General features: G+C 35.3%; 2 protein-coding genes across 13 annotated transcripts in view; one reads left to right on the forward strand and one right to left on the reverse strand.

The window, feature by feature from the left end:
* CASK (peripheral plasma membrane protein CASK) overlaps nucleotides 1–10940 on the forward strand; it is a 138783-nt gene extending 127843 nt beyond the window's left edge. For 6 of the 12 annotated variants that reach the window (XM_034328152.2, XM_076688031.1, XM_076693285.1 and 3 more), the window contains 8 exons: nucleotides 1553–1582; nucleotides 4981–5218; nucleotides 6723–6779; nucleotides 8222–8341; nucleotides 8534–8650; nucleotides 9317–9424; nucleotides 9647–9822; nucleotides 10316–10940. In XM_034328152.2, the coding sequence (XP_034184043.2) occupies nucleotides 1553–1582; nucleotides 4981–5218; nucleotides 6723–6779; nucleotides 8222–8341; nucleotides 8534–8650; nucleotides 9317–9424; nucleotides 9647–9822; nucleotides 10316–10495 (1026 nt within the window). In that variant the 3' untranslated portion in view covers nucleotides 10496–10940. The remainder of the gene's footprint in view (nucleotides 1–1552; nucleotides 1583–4980; nucleotides 5219–6722; nucleotides 6780–8221; nucleotides 8342–8533; nucleotides 8651–9316; nucleotides 9425–9646; nucleotides 9823–10315) is intronic. The other 6 variants (XM_034328154.2, XM_076693336.1, XM_076693357.1 and 3 more) reach the window with 3 other exon arrangements.
* A 2593-nt stretch (nucleotides 10941–13533) lies between these two features.
* Karl (lipocalin/cytosolic fatty acid-binding protein Karl) lies at nucleotides 13534–16803 on the reverse strand. Its single transcript, XM_034328184.2, has 4 exons — nucleotides 16392–16803; nucleotides 14426–14654; nucleotides 14094–14265; nucleotides 13534–13995 (listed from the first exon to the last, which is right to left on the reverse strand). The coding sequence occupies exons 1-4, from the start codon at nucleotides 16548–16550 to the stop codon at nucleotides 13836–13838; spliced, it is 720 nt and encodes a 239-aa protein (XP_034184075.1). The 5' UTR covers nucleotides 16551–16803; the 3' UTR covers nucleotides 13534–13835.
* Nucleotides 16804–18050: the final 1247 nt, after the last annotated feature.

An 18050-nucleotide genomic window follows, 5' to 3' on the forward strand; every position in this document is an offset into this window, starting at 1 on the left:
CTAAGTATTTGGAAGCTAAAAGAAAAAGATTGGCATTTCTCATGCATAGAGGATGCAAGAAGTCGATATCGCGGTATCTCGACACAATTTGAATGTTTACTTTACGGTACGCGACCCCTTTCGCATTCGTGCCGGTGAGACGCGGAGCCAGTACGGTGTTACCATAACGGGGAACCATCTGGTTCGACACTCGGCATCGTCGAGTGCAGATCCAATGGAAATCGAGCGGAGAATTCAGCGGCGTCAGCAGCAGTCAGTCCACCAGACGAGTTGTCGATAGTGCAGTACCTGCTATGTCACTGTGTAGAAATTGTCGCATCTCTTCCCCTCATCCTCGGCTCCCATTATTTACTCACCATTGTCGACCGTCCCTTTCTCGTCCACTCTTTTTTTTTTTTTTTTTTTTTTTTTAAGCTCTCTTTCAAAAGTAGAACGTAGCTTCCAATGCACGCCCGAAGCCATTCGACCGTCGTCCTCCGTGCACTGTCCTTCAAGATGTTGTTAAAAAGACCGAGCGATGACTTTTCTGGGGCACAGTGCGGCTTGAAACCCTTCAGATACTTGTTCACGGACCAGTTTCATAAATACTTTCAATGTCGTACGATCCATATGAAACTGGTCTTGGAGTATGCATCAATGTTTTGCCTATTTTTACGCTTGACCGTCATGTACATACACATACTCGATGTATCCTCCTCCTCTTAGAAACATGTTTAATATATGTGGACAGTAGAGATTATTTTCGTTAAGATTTCCACAGGCCGCATTGTAACCGTAAAAGTCGTCGCGATCAGCGGAAAAGTGCGTCGTTTACCGTCCAGACGTCCGTAGCTTCGAACGTGAGTAAACCGTGACGTTGCTCGACGCTTGTGAACACGGATATCGATCGATCGTTTCCGGGAAATCCGCATTAATCATTTTCCTATTACCTGATAAGCATGGTTCATTGATAAATTAACGAAGCGGCGAACGATTTTCCTTGGGAAACGACGAAAAGTATCTCGCATCTTTGGTTCTCCAGTTCGATCGCTCTTGTATAGTTAGGCGCGGAAATACAGCGGAATCGTAAAATCATCATCTCGTTCAGGGCTGCACGATGCAAACTCGGAATTAATTTTTCAGTTATATTTTGAATATTTTAATTGCTTCCATAGTCCTGAGCTTGACTACATTAATTATCTCCACTCCACGATTTAATTTACGACCGCCCTATATTTCCGCGTCCGATTATACGTCCGATCAAAGTCGAGGGTACAAACTGTCGCCTACTCGACAGTGTTTCGAGAGGAGAGCTAGAAAGGAGGCTGCATGTGTCACAGCAATGCGCACCGTGAATCTCGGAAGCGTTGACGCGCGCGACATCCCAATGTAGGTGTTTTTGTTTTTTCTTTCTTGCCGTAAAATATGTCCGAATGAAAGGGAAAAAGAAAAGTAACGTAAGTGCGTGTGCATGAGAGGGAGAGCATAGAATTCGAACATTCGTCTGAGATCAAGTATTGATGAACATGTTAATTAATCGAACTTCCTTTTTTCTGTTTCTTCAACGCTCTAGTTGTTCAGGATTAAGCCTCTGCCAGTGTTAGTAAGTACCGCCACTTGATCTGGTGTGATTGGACTGCTGTAGTTAGAAGGCTATGCGTTTATCATACATACATATCCATTCAATACACACGCATATTGTATACCGTGTGTGCGGTGTGAGTCTGAGTAAATTTGGCGGTCAGAGATCGTATAACAATAATTTCATCTATGTAATTGTTTTCTATTAATCCGTGTATTAATTAACCAGAGTTTTCCAGCGTGATGAATTGATTTTCTTCACTAATCAATCGCTCGTGTTTGGTGGTAAATTTTGTTGCAATCACTAACAAAATAATTAATATAAGTTGAGAATTCGAGTCTGAGATTTACCCAGACCCAAGCTGCACGATCGACCACCATGGCACACATTACCATTTTGCAAAGAACGTAGGCCTTCGCTCGATCATTCTTCCATTCTTCTGCGTTCTTTCAGTTCCTCGTCATGTAAGCCCGGTACCATTTCAAATTATCGGCTGTCACTTTAAGCGAGAAACACGACAACGCGTGCCCTTATACACGCGAAATATAATTCCTTTCTTTCTTTCGTACCTTCTCCGATGTCCGATATATCCTTTCTGTCTCTATCTCTATTTCTCTCTTGCATAGAATGCCGACATCACGAAAATCCTTACTTTACTGCTGATGCAACAAGTAGTCACTGGAAGACGTAGATGATTGCGCGACCATTGGATTGTCACGTTAGATTTATACATAGAGACTAGGCCTGTACGAATATACAAATCTTCTGACTTGATTCTTGTATCAGGTTGTTGCATATCAAATAGTGCGGCGATTCTCAATCTTTTCATAAATGTATACACCATCGAGAATGAAATTCAATCTATTATCAAACAATATTAAAATTGTTTCATTAGAATCATTAGTTGAGAATCGCTGAATCACTTTGTAGTTGTCAAATTATTTATTTAAATACTTCTGTAGTGATCTGTAGGAATGGTAACAAAAATCTTTTCAGTTACTGATAATAAATAATGATGGGATGGTTAATTTTCTTATTAATTATAATAATTCATTTCTACGATAATGTTAAGGTATTAACAAATGAAGTAAATATAAAATTGATGGACTGTTATTCAATATTGTACTTATTACAAAGAATGAACAAATCTCATTTTTGTCAAAGTTTTTCAGATAGATTGTGTTTTCATTACTGCACAAGGTATGACATTGTCTTCATGACAAATCAATCTTTTTCAGTTGATTAAGCTTGGCCTTTCAGCATGTAATGCTTCATTGAAATGATGTAATTAATTGTTGATGATGCACTTGGCATTAAATGCTTCTTGTCATCCATCATCTCATATCAAATTCAACATAATTATTTTTAATCTTAGGTAATTTTATGAATATTTCTTCCATGTCGATATTTTTTTCACAGCTTTCTTTATTTCACAAGTACACAATAAATTTTGATTATAGAGAATTCAAAATATTCTAAAATACTGTCAATAATTAATTGTAATTTATAAAGTCCATGAATCTTGATAGACCCAGACCCTGCTATTTAAGGGTTGAAAATGAGAAATCATTGTTCTTCATTTCATCCAAGAAGAAAAGTTCGTTTAATTAAAATAAATTCTAAAAACGACAACACGATGAATTTCAAAAGGAATATTCGTACAAGGCCGACTCTCAGAACACGAACTTCATTTATCACACCACGTCCCTTTGAATTCATTACGAGAATCATTGTTCGACTCGTTTCGATTGCGAATGTTACGCGAGCAAATCAGACGGCATTATGTATTGTCACTCTGCATTATTATTCTATTCCTTCGTATGCCGTATTTTCTTCTTCGCACATTTACGTAGTGCCCGTATGCATACTTTGCATATCGCGCATTTTTTTCAACGTATATGTACGTGTGCGTATGTTGCGTACGTGTGGCAGTGTGCTCTGTATACGTATCTACTGTGCAGCATCTAGTGCTTCAGCTTGTTGTCGAAATAATGATAATTACAGAAAATACCAATACGAGTTGCTCGTGTCTATGTATTAGGTGTATGCATAAATTTTAGTCTTTTTTTTTTTGTAATTTAATAATTAAAATTACCAAATGAAGGCCAGATTTTTAATTGCTTTGCTATATAACAAATTCCTGATTTTGAAATGTAATAATAACAATAAGTTAATATTTCATATAAAAAATTTACTAAGAAGATTGAAACTTATGCATACCCCTAATACACACATCATTAGATTGTGCACTGATTATATAATAATAACAAGATCGTATAACTTTCGTTCCAGTGACGTCGGACTATTTTAATCTGTGTGCAATCTTATATCTATGAATATAGAAACATACTTTTAAGTCGGTCGTCCATGATGCGAACTAAAAATCTTTCAAACCCAGCGATTCAGTGTTCCTTTCTATTCTTTCATATCGAATTGTTTCGAGTGCGAACTAATATCACGAGTCACTGCACGACGCTTTACGAACATTCAGTCACTTTCACAAAGAGAAAGGTTTTGTGGAATTTCACATTTTTCCATTCACATAGAATCGTTCGTTTATTGTTTCTACCATTTCAAAAGACATATCAAAAAATATATTTTACTTTTTATTACTTTCAACAAATGAATATGCCAACTATTTAGCAATACCACCGAAAGGGTCATCAAGAATTTTTATTCTTTTCATTTTTTTCCCCTTTTTATAAGACTACAAGTTCATTGCAAGATTAATCGCCAATGCTTCGCGTATGTCGCATTTTACGCTTCGATTCAGTTGCAACAGAGCAGCCTGGCTTTAGCCAACGTTAAGTAGCATCAACAGCGATCGATACTATCGTAGAACGAATGTATCATCCGCGTTTTAGGGCAACAAGTAATCACCATCTGTGTGATTCATTAACCTAAATGGTTAGGGTGATTCGAGTGGGAAATTGTGAGAAATTATTCCGAGAAATTGTGAGCGTAATTGTGATAAGCACCGTTAACGATCTTACGTTTCCTGCCACCCCTCTGTCACCCTTCAGTACTTGTACGTCACAATAAGAACGGTTCGGTTTCACTTCATCAATTTTATATTAACACTTTGACGGCCATTTATTGGTGTCCGTAGAAATTAAAATTTTTATTGAGGGATTAGTGACACGAGGGGCCCTCTTGTAGAATAGAGATCCTAATTTTAATTAACACGTTGGGTGTCGCGTGAATAGGTGCTTGCAATTTCGCATAATAAAGATCTTGCAAAAAATAATTAATAATGATTGAAATTTTCAATAATTTCAACGTAGGAAATTTGTCTAATTTGAAAATTAATTCCATAAATATCTATAACCGTCAAAGTGTTAGGAATCACTGACGATAACCCAATGTCTGAATGATTGTAAAATACATAAATTAACAATTGAATTTTTCTGCATCGACAGATATTCGTTCGAGCTCAATTCGACTACGATCCGTTAGAGGACGAGTTGATACCATGTGCGCAAGCTGGGATCGCTTTCAAAACTGGCGACATCCTGCAAATCATCAGCAAGGACGACCATTACTGGTGGCAGGCGCAGAAGGATAACGCGGCCGGTTCCGCGGGTTTGATACCTTCGCCTGAACTTCAGGAACGTCGTATCGCTTATATGGCAATGGAAAAGAACAAACAAGAACAAGGTAAAATTCATGACACATTCATTCATGAAAATATATTCCTATTGCTTTTGATTATTCTCTATTGATCCTTGAAGAAATGGTATAAAATATGATTTTAACACATTCATCGCCATAGAAATGAAATTTTATAGACAGACCACATATTATAAGCGTCAGGTGACCAATTAATTTAAAACGCATTTCAAATTGCTTTAGTTTCTAATAATACTAAAAGCAATTGGATAAAACGTTGTAATCATTTCTCGCAATAAAATCACATTAAAAATGAAATTCTCTTTAGCCGTGGCATAGCATTCAGGGTAATTATAGGTTCCAGCAGATCGCATTCTGTCTGATATTCAGATCGGAAGATGAAATTTCCGTCGCGTTTTGCCATCGCCTTACCGATCCATTATCAACCCTGTCACGTTTGATACTCCGATTAATTTCCACTACTCTCGCTGCTGCCATGAAACGAATGTGCTGGTGAACATGATGTGATGTGTGCGTTGTTAGATGTGAGCAGGTTTTCAATGGAGCATGTAGTATCGTTTGATGTGAATCATTTTTACCAGGTGATGTACAGGTCCACAGGCAATGTACCATTTCTTTTTCTCTCCATTTTTTCTTTTTTTTTTTTTTTTTTTTTTCAAAAAAGGAATGAATGAGCGAGGGATTACGTTCTGATGATCGATCGTACAGTTATGGATAACGACATTGCAATGCTCGGTTCAATAATTCGCAATTCGAAATGATTAATCTGTGATGCCTTTTCTTTTTAATAACAGTAATTAGGAATTTTAGGAAATTTTCACAAAAAATGATATAAAGTGTGTTTCAGAACTATAAAATGAAAATTAATTAACGGATTTGAGATTGTGTACAATTAAAATCGTGTGTCCTTCAGAAATAGTGAGAATCCTCAACTGGAGACCATGGAGGGAAATGGGTTAGTGCTTTAATTAATTTCAGAAATCAGTTCACTGTAAATTATAAAAGAAATGAGATAAACGGTATCTGAAATTACAGAAGGTGTTTATATAACTTTCTACAAAATATAATAATTCTTCCTTTTTAATTATTTTTAATTTATATACAAATATCTGTCGCTTATTCATTATTACCTGAATCCTGTATTTATAAAATATCTGATATTTTGATATTAACATTAATGGATTAATGTACCTCAGCATTCGTCAGGTAGAAATTAATATCTGTTTAAAATAACCCATTTTCCAAACAACAAAATTTTCGTTTCGTCAGTGCAAATTGATAAAATGATTGAATGGCGGATGTCGAATCAATTCTAATCCAAATCTGTAAAATTCATACAGAAATACTTAAAAAACAAAAATGAAAAAGGGTCTCTCTTCGCGGTCCGTCATTCGATGGTTTAAAATAGAAACACTAAAAGGAAATAATGTAGGATAAAGAAGTCGTGATTAGCAAGAGAGGACGAATAGTTTGCAAAATTAAATTGTTAGCTTCAGTGATACAGCTGTTGTTGTGTGTTGTGCGGGGCTAGATGCTGAAGGAGAAGGAGGATGTTCTTCTCACACCGAAGGCTGCGACGGTTCGACAGGTATGACTCTGCCTTCAGGTAGAAAACGCGTAGAGTCACGTAGAACCGTGTAGTCCGCATGAAATACAAGATATGTACTTGTTCCGTGCTTCAAATACACGCATCAGTTATACGGATATTTGATAGCAGAAATATCAACACTTTCTCGAGAGGATCAACTCGGAAAACTGTTTAACATGTTCGCTGTGGACGCGAGAGATCCCGCTAGACCTCGATCTTGAAATCTTTATGAAACATTATTATTTTAATATTATTATTATTACAAATAATGTGATTATTAATATTAAAAAATCCACCTGTGTAAAAAAGAAGGCAGTTCCATTAAAAGAAACAATGCTAGCTATAGAATCTCGAAAAATATTTTGTTATTATGTAGGGTAATTAGAACACTTCCTTTCATTAACTTTGATAACATCGTAGATCTTCATTGTTTCAGTATTGTATCATATAACAGTTACTCTACATAATATAGAACATGCTTCCACATGGCGTGCTTCGATGCATGCGTTCGCTATACGTTTCACGCAATTCACGCTTGTTTCGCACGATTCCACTCGCAAGCACATCATTTTAGGCATCATTATGTTGAGGTTTTGAACGAATGATTCTGTAGAAATCATTTTAATAACCAATACCAGAACGAAAATTTGTTACAAAACATTTTTGCAAATATTTAAGGTAAAAACATTTGTTTCTGACTGACCATGAGATTCATTTATTCAGAATTAAAATATAGTTGAAAATAGTATAGTTTTGTATACTGCATAAAAATTGATAAACCATCTGATAGAAAATTGAACAGTTTGAAAGTGTTTCATTGAAAATAATCATTCTAAGCGTTCAAACTCCTCATAATCGTGCTACTGATCGTGACACCGATATTCATGACTTCACACACGAAAATTCACCCAGATGACCCTTGTTCTTTTTTCATCTTGTGACCTGCTGGAACGCCCATCTCAGTGGGACTCCCACGCTCTCCTTATGGTTATGGCTTCTATGTAAACTGGCTGAATGAATGAAATCTCTTTACCATTTAGAAAGAATACGCTTTACACAGTGATCGACATTTATATACGAAAGTAGTTTATTCACTTCGATTGCGCCGTTGAGACGATAATTTTTCGAACGTTCGAGGATGATGCTGATTTGCATATTACAGATATAAAGCTATCTTTCATATTAAAATACCAAATTCAATATTATAAAACAACCTGCGTATACAGTTCTCTCTAGAGTTTAGTATTATTAACTTATTAAAATCATATCCTATAAATTAATGCTACAGTTTTATTCCATACGGAAACGTAAGTGATAAACTCTACAGGGAATTGATTAGACTGAAAGAATTAAAATATTTTTTTACAGGGTTACATTATGGACTGATCCTGATATTTATAATTTACTCAAATATTCAACTAACATGTTTTTTGCGTTTCCAGTGAATTGCTCAATATTTGGCCGGAAAAAGAAGCAGTACAAGGATAAGTATCTCGCGAAACACAACGCAGTCTTTGACCAGCTGGATCTGGTCACCTACGAAGAGGTCGTTAAGCTTCCCTGTAAGTGAATAATTTAATAATTATTAAATAAATTAAAAATTAACTCCCAACCACTATAAATTAAACAAAAAAACACAGTATTGAACTATGAAGCAATTGGTTTTTAAAGAATAAATGAAATAATATTTGATAAATCGTCAAGTTATTAATTAAATCTTTTATATTAATATTACTACGTTATTGCTGTTATAGATCCCGCATTTCAGCGGAAAACATTAGTGTTACTTGGAGCACATGGTGTTGGTCGTCGTCATATAAAGAATACAATTATTGCGAAGCATCCTGACAAATATGCCTATCCTATTCCACGTAAGTGTAAAAAGTTACTTTACTTTATTTTACTTTTCCACCCTAGATAAAGTAAACAAGTTCCTGAAAGTCTTCTAATTTTAAGTAAAATTAAATAAAATAAAATTATCTTCACTTTTAAAATTCAGCTTCTTATTAAAAAGTTATGTTTTAATTAAAAGATTCTGTCTCAAATATTTCTCGACCTATTATATCTATTAACTGAAGAAACATTCTAAATCAAAGTAGGTAGTATCTGGTCCGTAAAACATATTTCGTCCTCTTTTCTTCCGTACGCTTTATGATGTCAGCTAGATGGATCTTCATCGTTTGTAAAGCAAAGGAACCTTTGTGCTTCTATCTTCAAGCCCATAAATTTAATATTTTTAGATACACTTCTCTACGTTCATTGAATTGGTGCACGACAGTATACTTTGCAATCCAGCTAACGTGATAACTACTGCTGAAATTTCTAAAGGCTTTTAACATCGTCTTAAATTTTTCTGACGTGTATAAAACATTATTGCAATAATTTTTTTTTTCTTTAGAAATTAAAGATTTAATTTGAAGCTGTGATTTAAAAGGAAAATAATGATTGTTGAATTATGCAATAAATATACATTTTTCTTTCGATTATTATTTACTAATATAATTTCAACAGGTGAAATATTAAATATTACTTTTCAGATACAACGAGGCCTCCGCGAAACGATGAAGAAAACGGACGCAATTATTATTTCGTGTCGCATGACGAAATGATGGCTGACATAGCTGCTAATGAATACCTCGAATATGGTACATTATTAAATACATTTTACATTTAATGTTAAAAATAATAAATTAATTTCTATTAAACTTATGTGTATTTCCTTTCAAATGATAGTTACTTATTTTCACAAAATTTTTATTCTGTTCTATTTAAACTTTTTCTTTTACTATGTTGTACAAGAATTATACGAATCTCATAATGAAAGTCATAAACGCTAATTTATTAATTCCATTGTTTCTTGTACATAGGTACACACGAAGATGCTATGTATGGAACGAAATTGGAAACGATTCGCAAAATTCACGAAGAAGGCAGAGTGGCGATATTAGACGTGGAACCGCAAGCTTTAAAGGTGTTACGCACAGCAGAATTTGCACCTTATGTTGTTTTTATCGCCGCTCCAGTATTCCAGAATATTACCGATGTAAGCAACGAACATTTAGAATTGTAATCTAACGATAATCAAACTCTGCACTTGCACAGATCGTTAACTTTCTCCAGTAAGGTGTAGCTAACTAAGGATGAGTTAACTGATTAAACGATTAATCGGTCATTGATGAAATTACGGAACTCTGACACTTTCACCTAACTAAATTTGCTGTTATAAATAAGTTACGTAATGGAAATCGCTTTGGGAATTCAATCTCAGCTTGTAGCAACAGCAGCAAATACGTGACACAATTTTAAAGTTGCAAAGTACTGTTGAATATTGTTGAAGTGATTAAAAAGAATCTCGTAAATAGTGTTTATTCTAATCAGTATACTTTGAGAACTTCCAAAAAACCTTCAGAATAAATTACTTATGACACCCAAGAGTGGGGGTCTTGCCGATACAAAGCCGGTACCGCTCTATCTCTATCCCTACTTTTAACAAAACAAACAAAAATACTAATGAAATTGCATAATTAATGTTTTAGTGTGACGGAAGCCTGGAAAGACTGGCGAAGGAATCAGACTCGTTGAAGCAAGCGTACGGCCACTTTTTCGACTTAACCATCGTAAACAACGACATCGAGGAGACGATCGCTCAGTTAGAGGCAGCGATCGAACGGGTACACACGACACCGCAGTGGGTGCCGGTATCCTGGGTCTACTGACAGCGAACCTCTCCAATTCGTCACATCACCCACTGCAATGGCTCGTCGAACGTGAAACAGTGATCATCGAATCGCGAATCCACCGAACGACCGGTCCATAAGCGATCGCTTAACTGCGACCACACGATAGACTGTTATACAACGTACCTAAATTAGGCACCGGAAGTCGCAGTCGTAGCCGATTCGGGACAGACAGGTACGTATAAATACGCGTCGGACCAATCGAACGAAAATCAATTCGTCGAGAATCCTTCGAATGCGTCACTTTGGCCGTGTGTTCATGCACAGTTTTTTTATCACTACTGAATTGTTACTACTACTGGTTAATTAATCTTATCGGTACCCGTTATTGTCGATCGCGTGGGAAGAGTTAAAGAGACGAAAACTGATCCAATACACGACAATCAAAAGAATAAGAAAAGAGAAGAAAAAAAAAAAAAAGAAAGCCGCAGAGGAAACATAGATTTTAAAAGTCTGTAATATCGTTTTGTTCGATACGTATAAGGGTAACGCTGCAAGCTCCAAAAAATCGGTTTAATTAACGGAGCTAATCGCCTGTTAGTTATTTTGTTCGCGCAGTTTTCTCTCTTTCTCTCTTCGCATCAGCTCTTCTTACTTTCTCTATCTCTATCTGTCTGTCTCTATATTTTCCGCTCTCTTCTTTGCATTTCTCGAGACATTCCTCGCGTACACGAATTGAACGCTGTCTGTGCGTAGCCACGCGTCTGGAAAACGTTGCAGAGTGGTTAACGATAGGGCAGAGTTCGGGTGAATAAAGATGGAAAGTGGATTGAAGATGAGGAACGGTCGTTCGTGAATGTTGACCGAGTGGACAAAGCTTGTACCGTTATTGCGAAATCTGTCAATCGACTTTAACCTAATCTATAATTGCCTCCTATCGTACTCTCTCTTATAACTATTGTATACAGAGCGAAGGTGAAGAAGAAAAAAAAAAATAAAATGCTAGGATCTCGCTGCCCGATAATCCCGCTTGAAACGATTCGAATCGAAGGAAAATCGAAAGGCAGCTAGTCGTTTACCAGTAACTTTTAAGCAGTAGAGAAAACTTCGCCGATTTCGTCTAGTATTTCGAACATCTAACGAAACGTGTATAATTGCGCGAGCGCTATTCTTCCTCCTTAGCTGAGCGTTTTCCTTTTCCTTTCGAGCCTGTCACTTCCGGAAGTTATCCTATACCGGACTCTTAACCGGTACCAGGACGTCGAATTGCTCGAGTTTCATTAGAGATCTTTTCACTCCGAACTGAGAGCTTAAAGCGCGGACCTCATAGAGGTGCCGTTTTCTTCCTACGGGTTTTACGTTTCACACCACTCGACACACATGCACGTCACCGTAATATCACTCGGTTCGCATCGCATCCTCGTACAAAGAAATAAAAAAGCGCATTATCGAACGACGAAGTAAATGAAACGCGCGGTTAACTATACGAATATTTATAAACACGTAAACTCAAGTAAATAGATAGTCTACCAACTATATGAAATAATACTAAACACCGTCTTTGCATTAAAATGAGAAAAAAAAACAGAAGCAGTCTAGAAACATGTACACGCTGACACGCGCACATTTAATTACACCACGTAGATATACGCTTACACGGTCGTACGCGTGACACACACAAACGCGCGGTCATATAACGCTGAAACGATTAATCCTTTCATTAACACCTTGAAAAATTATTATATAGAAAGAAAATTATATTAGCGCGTAAATAGAAATTTTATTCTATTTTTCTTTATAACATTTCAACTCCAAATACTAAAAATATCAGAACACCAAAATATTAAAAATTTTTTAATGAAGTTTATCAATTTCCCACAATTTTCTACTATTTTATGTTTGTGTTATGAAAGGGTTACTTGTACACCACTACATACATAAAAGAAAAACATACGACACATACATACGACAAGTAACGCGGATTCACGAGAAACAGATTTAACGTCTAGGTAATTAATTACAAACGATTACATGAATTAATTGTGTAACTAATTAACACTAAATTATTAGGTGACTAGGAGATTTGCATATGCAGCCCGTAGAAGCGAAGGAGTGAATGCGTGTACGTAAGATTAACCGGTGTGAGTCTGTTGCATTCGCGATCAACGTTGTGGACCTTCACGTGGCTTTGTTCAGAATAACAAGAAAAATGTTTAATTACAGCTCAATTACTTATATATATTAAGATCTCGAGAAACATACACAGGCACAGCGACACTTTTCACACGCGTACACACAGATTTTACTATGTTCTTCCTACTTGACACACATATAGAACACACACGATGTTATATAGTCATCGAGCGGGTAATTGCCCTGTTAAATTAAACGCTATATTTTGATGGAGTTCGCAAAGAAAACGGAGAAACAATCTGTTGTGTACGTATCTAAGAACAGGCTCCAATTCTCGCACGAATATAAATTTAAAAAAAAAAAAAGAAATTGTTAAGTGACAAGGATCAAAAAATCGAAGGAAAGCTCGTGTCGGTATGATCGTTTTAAGTGTGAATGAGAAAATAATTGAAACGTAAGAAGAACGAATCTTCAGTGATTTTGTAATATTTCTTATAAGTTGTAGCTGCCATATCCAGTAATGTTAAGTAACTAGGTGCACTGAGTGATTATCTGACGACGACTGTTAGGATTCTAATGGTGATGATTAATAATGATGATGATCAATGATGATCCTACATGCTCCTGCAAGTGTGTGTCCGCGACTTTGGATGAGTTACGCTAAGATGTTGAAAAGACGACGGGTCTAAAGAAAACAATAACAGTTCATTACAATTATGTAATTATAAATAAGAGAAAGAGACGAAGAATATTATAACACGTTGTTAATTGAATTAATAAAACTAGCCCAAAGTGTCGAAGGTAATTTAATTTTGCCACCCTTCTTCACTAATTAAATGATAAGATGATTGAAATTAATTGAAAGGGGAAGTTTAGTAATTATTTTTAATTAAATTAAATCTAATTTTTTTTTTTATAGAACGGATGAAAAAATAACAAACGGGTGACTTTTATCGTGTTTAATTCATGATTACAAAAATATCAAAGCATTGATTATAATACAAAATAATATTTACAATTTCTATTACTCCTGTAGCTTTATCACTAAGTACATTATGAATCTTTAATCATAAACTTCTGGGTACTTATATTAATCACATAACTCAATCACACATTTATTTATTTAAACATGCGTTCAAATTGGCTAGGATTTATAATAGGTTTTTAGGAATAAAAAAATATTTCATATTTCAATAGACTAGTATAATATTATTGTGCCAACAATTGAACATTGATACGTCGCAAATCAAACGCGTCGATGCTTTCTCTTTAACGGATGTTTTCTTGCAGCATTATTTTTACGAAGCATCACCGATGGTGGTATCAGCATATCCATTTCTGAAGTGTCTGTTTGATTGCATTGGTTCTGGTCCATGGGGAACATGTATTCCAGATCGATGTCGTACCTTCGCACCGATGAAATAACGTTAAATACATTCTCGTTAATTAAATTCTCACCTAGGTGCAGCAGATGTTCTATAACTGAAAACTAAATGGAACTCACCTGGGCAATTTCTCGCGAAGATACGAAATAACGTTAACGCCGAGACTTGGTTCTCGACTCATGATAAAACTTGATAGATATCGAGGACTATTGCTTTGTTCAGCACAGTGCATAAGCAATGCCCATGATTTATAATCTGAATCTAACACATATGTGTTGTACACTCCTTCATCTGCAAAGCAAAAGTATTATATTCCGTTAATTTATTTTTAATTTAATAATTAATTTAATTTATAGTTATCATAAATTCCATTTGGGGATTTTAAGGTGTTCATATCATCATTATCGCTATTACCATGAAGGAGATAGTTGAAATAATTTTTAATACTTACAAGAATACTCAGCATGAACCCAATGAGCTGGTAATTCTGGTGATGGTATCTTCCATGTGATATTACCAACTAGTTGTTCGTTGATGGGATCATCGGTGAAACTGTAAGTGAAATTCATAGTAACCTCCGTACTGTCGGGCGAAAGTGATAATTCAGCTCGCATACATCTGTAAGCGAGTGCTTCTTCTGAACTTGCATAGTACTGTACTATATACCACGACCCAAGGAACTGCAATAAATACAAGTAATTTATTTCTTTAGCATAGAACGCACCTTCATTGCGTGTAACTACTCTTCTTGTTGTTCGCGTTGAAACGTTAATCGAAGTGCTCGTTTTATAAATGTTTTACTATGACGAGCTTTAGAAGCATACATTTCAATACACTTCAGTATGCTGTTTCATTTTTGGAATACTTATACAGTTTTATTCATAATAATTTCTGTTCTTAATTCAAAAAATTTTTTAAATGTCACTTCCATCCCTTCGGTTCTAAGTGCCAAATGAAACAGGTAAACGATTAAATAATTATTAGGTGCAATTTAATTGAACAAAATTAAATAGAGCAATCAAATAGAGGATCCATTAATTTTGCAAAATATTATGTAAGTATTGAGCATGGTAGGCTTCTCTAATAAAAATGGCGATATCCTCGGTCCTCCCCAAAGACTTCCCCTTCGCTGGCCACCCATCAGCCACCCATCAGGGAAGCCTACTTTGTTCGATATTGTACTATATAAGCTTTGTATATGTAATTTAATTGGAAAAAATTAATAGAATAATTAAGTGAATTGTCTATAAGTGTGCAAATCATTCATAACTCTAAGAATACAATTTAATTGGTAGAAATTAGGTGGAGTAATGAAATGGAACATTCATAAACGTATAAAATAATCAGAAATTATAATTCTAGGAATGTAACTGCGTTGAAAGGAATTAAGTAAGGTATTCAAATGAAACGTTATAAATCGTAAGTATATGTTCTACGAATTTAATTTAATTGGCGGAAATTAAATAGAGTGATCAAATGAAACGTTGGTAAGCGGACGATAATGATTAATTATTTTTAATTAGCAATAATAATACCAAGTTAATTTAATTCTAATGTGGCAAAGAATAAATTAGTAAGTAAGAATTTAATAATTTATCCATTAACCATCATGAATGAAAACCATCATTCATGTTCTATATGTGTATATCTGAAATCATACTGAAAATAAGTATTATGTAAGTGTCTCGTATGTTATCGACGATGTTGAAAACGTTTCGCTTCATTTCCGATCAAAAAGGTTGATCAATGGTTATTGACAGCCATTATAGGAACAATTATAAAACATGCATGAGATAAACAATTTATACTAAAAATAGTATTAAGTTTGAACGAAAAACATTCTGAACCAAATAATAATTTGTTGAAAAACTTTTATCATTTAATCATATCATTATATTTTTTTGTACAAGAATCACAAATGATGTCACAATGATAATTATAATTATTAAGTTATTGGTAATTCATTGATGATTTTTTCTTAATAAATCTGATCAAATTTAATGAACTTATCTGAATTATGTCATATGTCGTAGATATACCATGATAAATGGTTTCACAATTTTCAAATACTTTCACGTATCAAAGTAAAGTTCACCAAACAATACAGTTTTGTTAATACAGTAGACTCTCGTTATATTGCCACGTAAGGATTTTCAAGCATACTAATCCACTCTTTCACCATCATAGCCTACGAGAATAATACAATTTTATCTCCCTTTTCCTCTCGAAATGAAAGTTGCAAGTTTAAAAAATGTTCGCCCCTATAGCTCCTTCCCATCGGCGGCAATATAACGAGAGTCTACTGTAGAATAATATGATTATCACCCTGTCACTTTGATATATTCTATGCTCCAAAGTCCTATTTCAGTCTTGAACTTACCAACGTTCAAATACTTTAGTCGTGAGCACCAACGTACCTCGGATATGTCAAAATTTCGTATGCCCTTTACTTTCGGGCACTTGGTCTTGTCCTCCCGCCTCTTCCAAGTACCGGAAGTATCATCGATCAAAGAGGCCAGCAGCAGTAGCGGGACTATCAGCGAACAGAATCTCGAACAGCACGTTCCGGGCTGCATTCTCCTGGTCGCATTCAATCCTTCTAGCCACTTGGCACACGCGGAACTTGTTACTTCTTCGTTGAAGCCTGGCCGACTACTAAAAGGCCACCGGGACCGGACAGAATGAACAGAGGACGCGCTCGTGACTACTACTATCTACACAAACGAAAGAGGGGGTGGTGGTCACTATCACGTTCCTCCCTTTGCATTCTTGATGCTCTTTCGTTTTCAATCGGCAACTTGTTCAACGGAACGCGCATACGGATCCTCGTGGTAGGCGCCAGCTTATCCCAGGACTGTGGATCGTAGGCGTGATCGTCGCCACAGCTAAAGAAGGGCATCGACTGTTACACGCCGCTTCGTCCCGCTTCCGTCCGCCCATCCTCGCGGTTTTTTATAGTCTCGCGTATGTACCGTCCTGGTATACGCGGTTCTTGTTCAAGGTAAATATGAACGGACGCGAAAAGGCTTATTCCTTTACCTAAGATGCTGTTCATATCGGGTTGGAGTATTTTCTTGAAGACAAAAGTCGAAATAGAAAAAGGGTAAATTGAAGGAATTCTATTTAGGATAATTAGTTGATAATTCATCTAATTATAGGGGTGAGTGTTGGGATAACTAGGATTCTTATCTAGTAATTGCAAAAATTTATATTTAAAGTGCAGCACTCAATGTACAAATGATTGTAACACTTTTGATTTTTATCTTGATACACGTGCCATAATTACCACATGGATTGATAATTAATATGCACGTTTAAACTCGAATACGTCATGTTCCACTCCTCCGCAATTATTATTCAAGAAACGTCGATAAACAATTCAGTAACAGTTCTCTGAATGTCTTCGACATACCCTCTCGTCCAACCGGAAACGTGTTCGAAATGAGTGATTTAGTCATTTTCATGATTCACGGTACATGATACGGTACTATAAATATTCCTTCAGACACAATCCATACCATGTTTACAGCAGAAATTTTCAGAACTGTTTTCCAGCTTTCCAAGTAGGGAAAGTAATGAGACATAGTACATAACATAACAATAAAGGGCTTATTCATTTCCAGATAATCCCCTTAGCTTTTATATACTCTTAAGAGGATGACTAATCATTTTAAAATCAGATACGATTATTATTGTGCAGGGATATTGACTTAAACTGATTAAAAGGAGGTAAATGATAATTGTTGCAATTTCAATCAACATTTTTTATTTTCAATAAATCTTGGGTATTATTTTTACAATATTTTATTTTTATTATTCCAAATTTCAAGTATCTTATATAGAAATATTTTTGATTAGGTAAATAAAAAAATTGTTAATGATATGGGTGATGAATTTCTATTGAAATTCAAGCATCACCCACATATATGAGGGTCAAGGTGCATCCCTCCTCCTCTATCAAAAATTATTTTTACTTATTAATTTTAAAATACCATTCATCAGTTTATAAAATCGTATCTCAATGAAAATAAATACTTAGAAACGAAAATTATAGCCTCATTTAAACCGAACGTACA

This window comes from Osmia lignaria, chromosome 1, assembly GCF_051020975.1.
Source record: "Osmia lignaria lignaria isolate PbOS001 chromosome 1, iyOsmLign1, whole genome shotgun sequence".
In the NCBI taxonomy this organism is placed as follows: domain Eukaryota; kingdom Metazoa; phylum Arthropoda; class Insecta; order Hymenoptera; family Megachilidae; genus Osmia; species Osmia lignaria.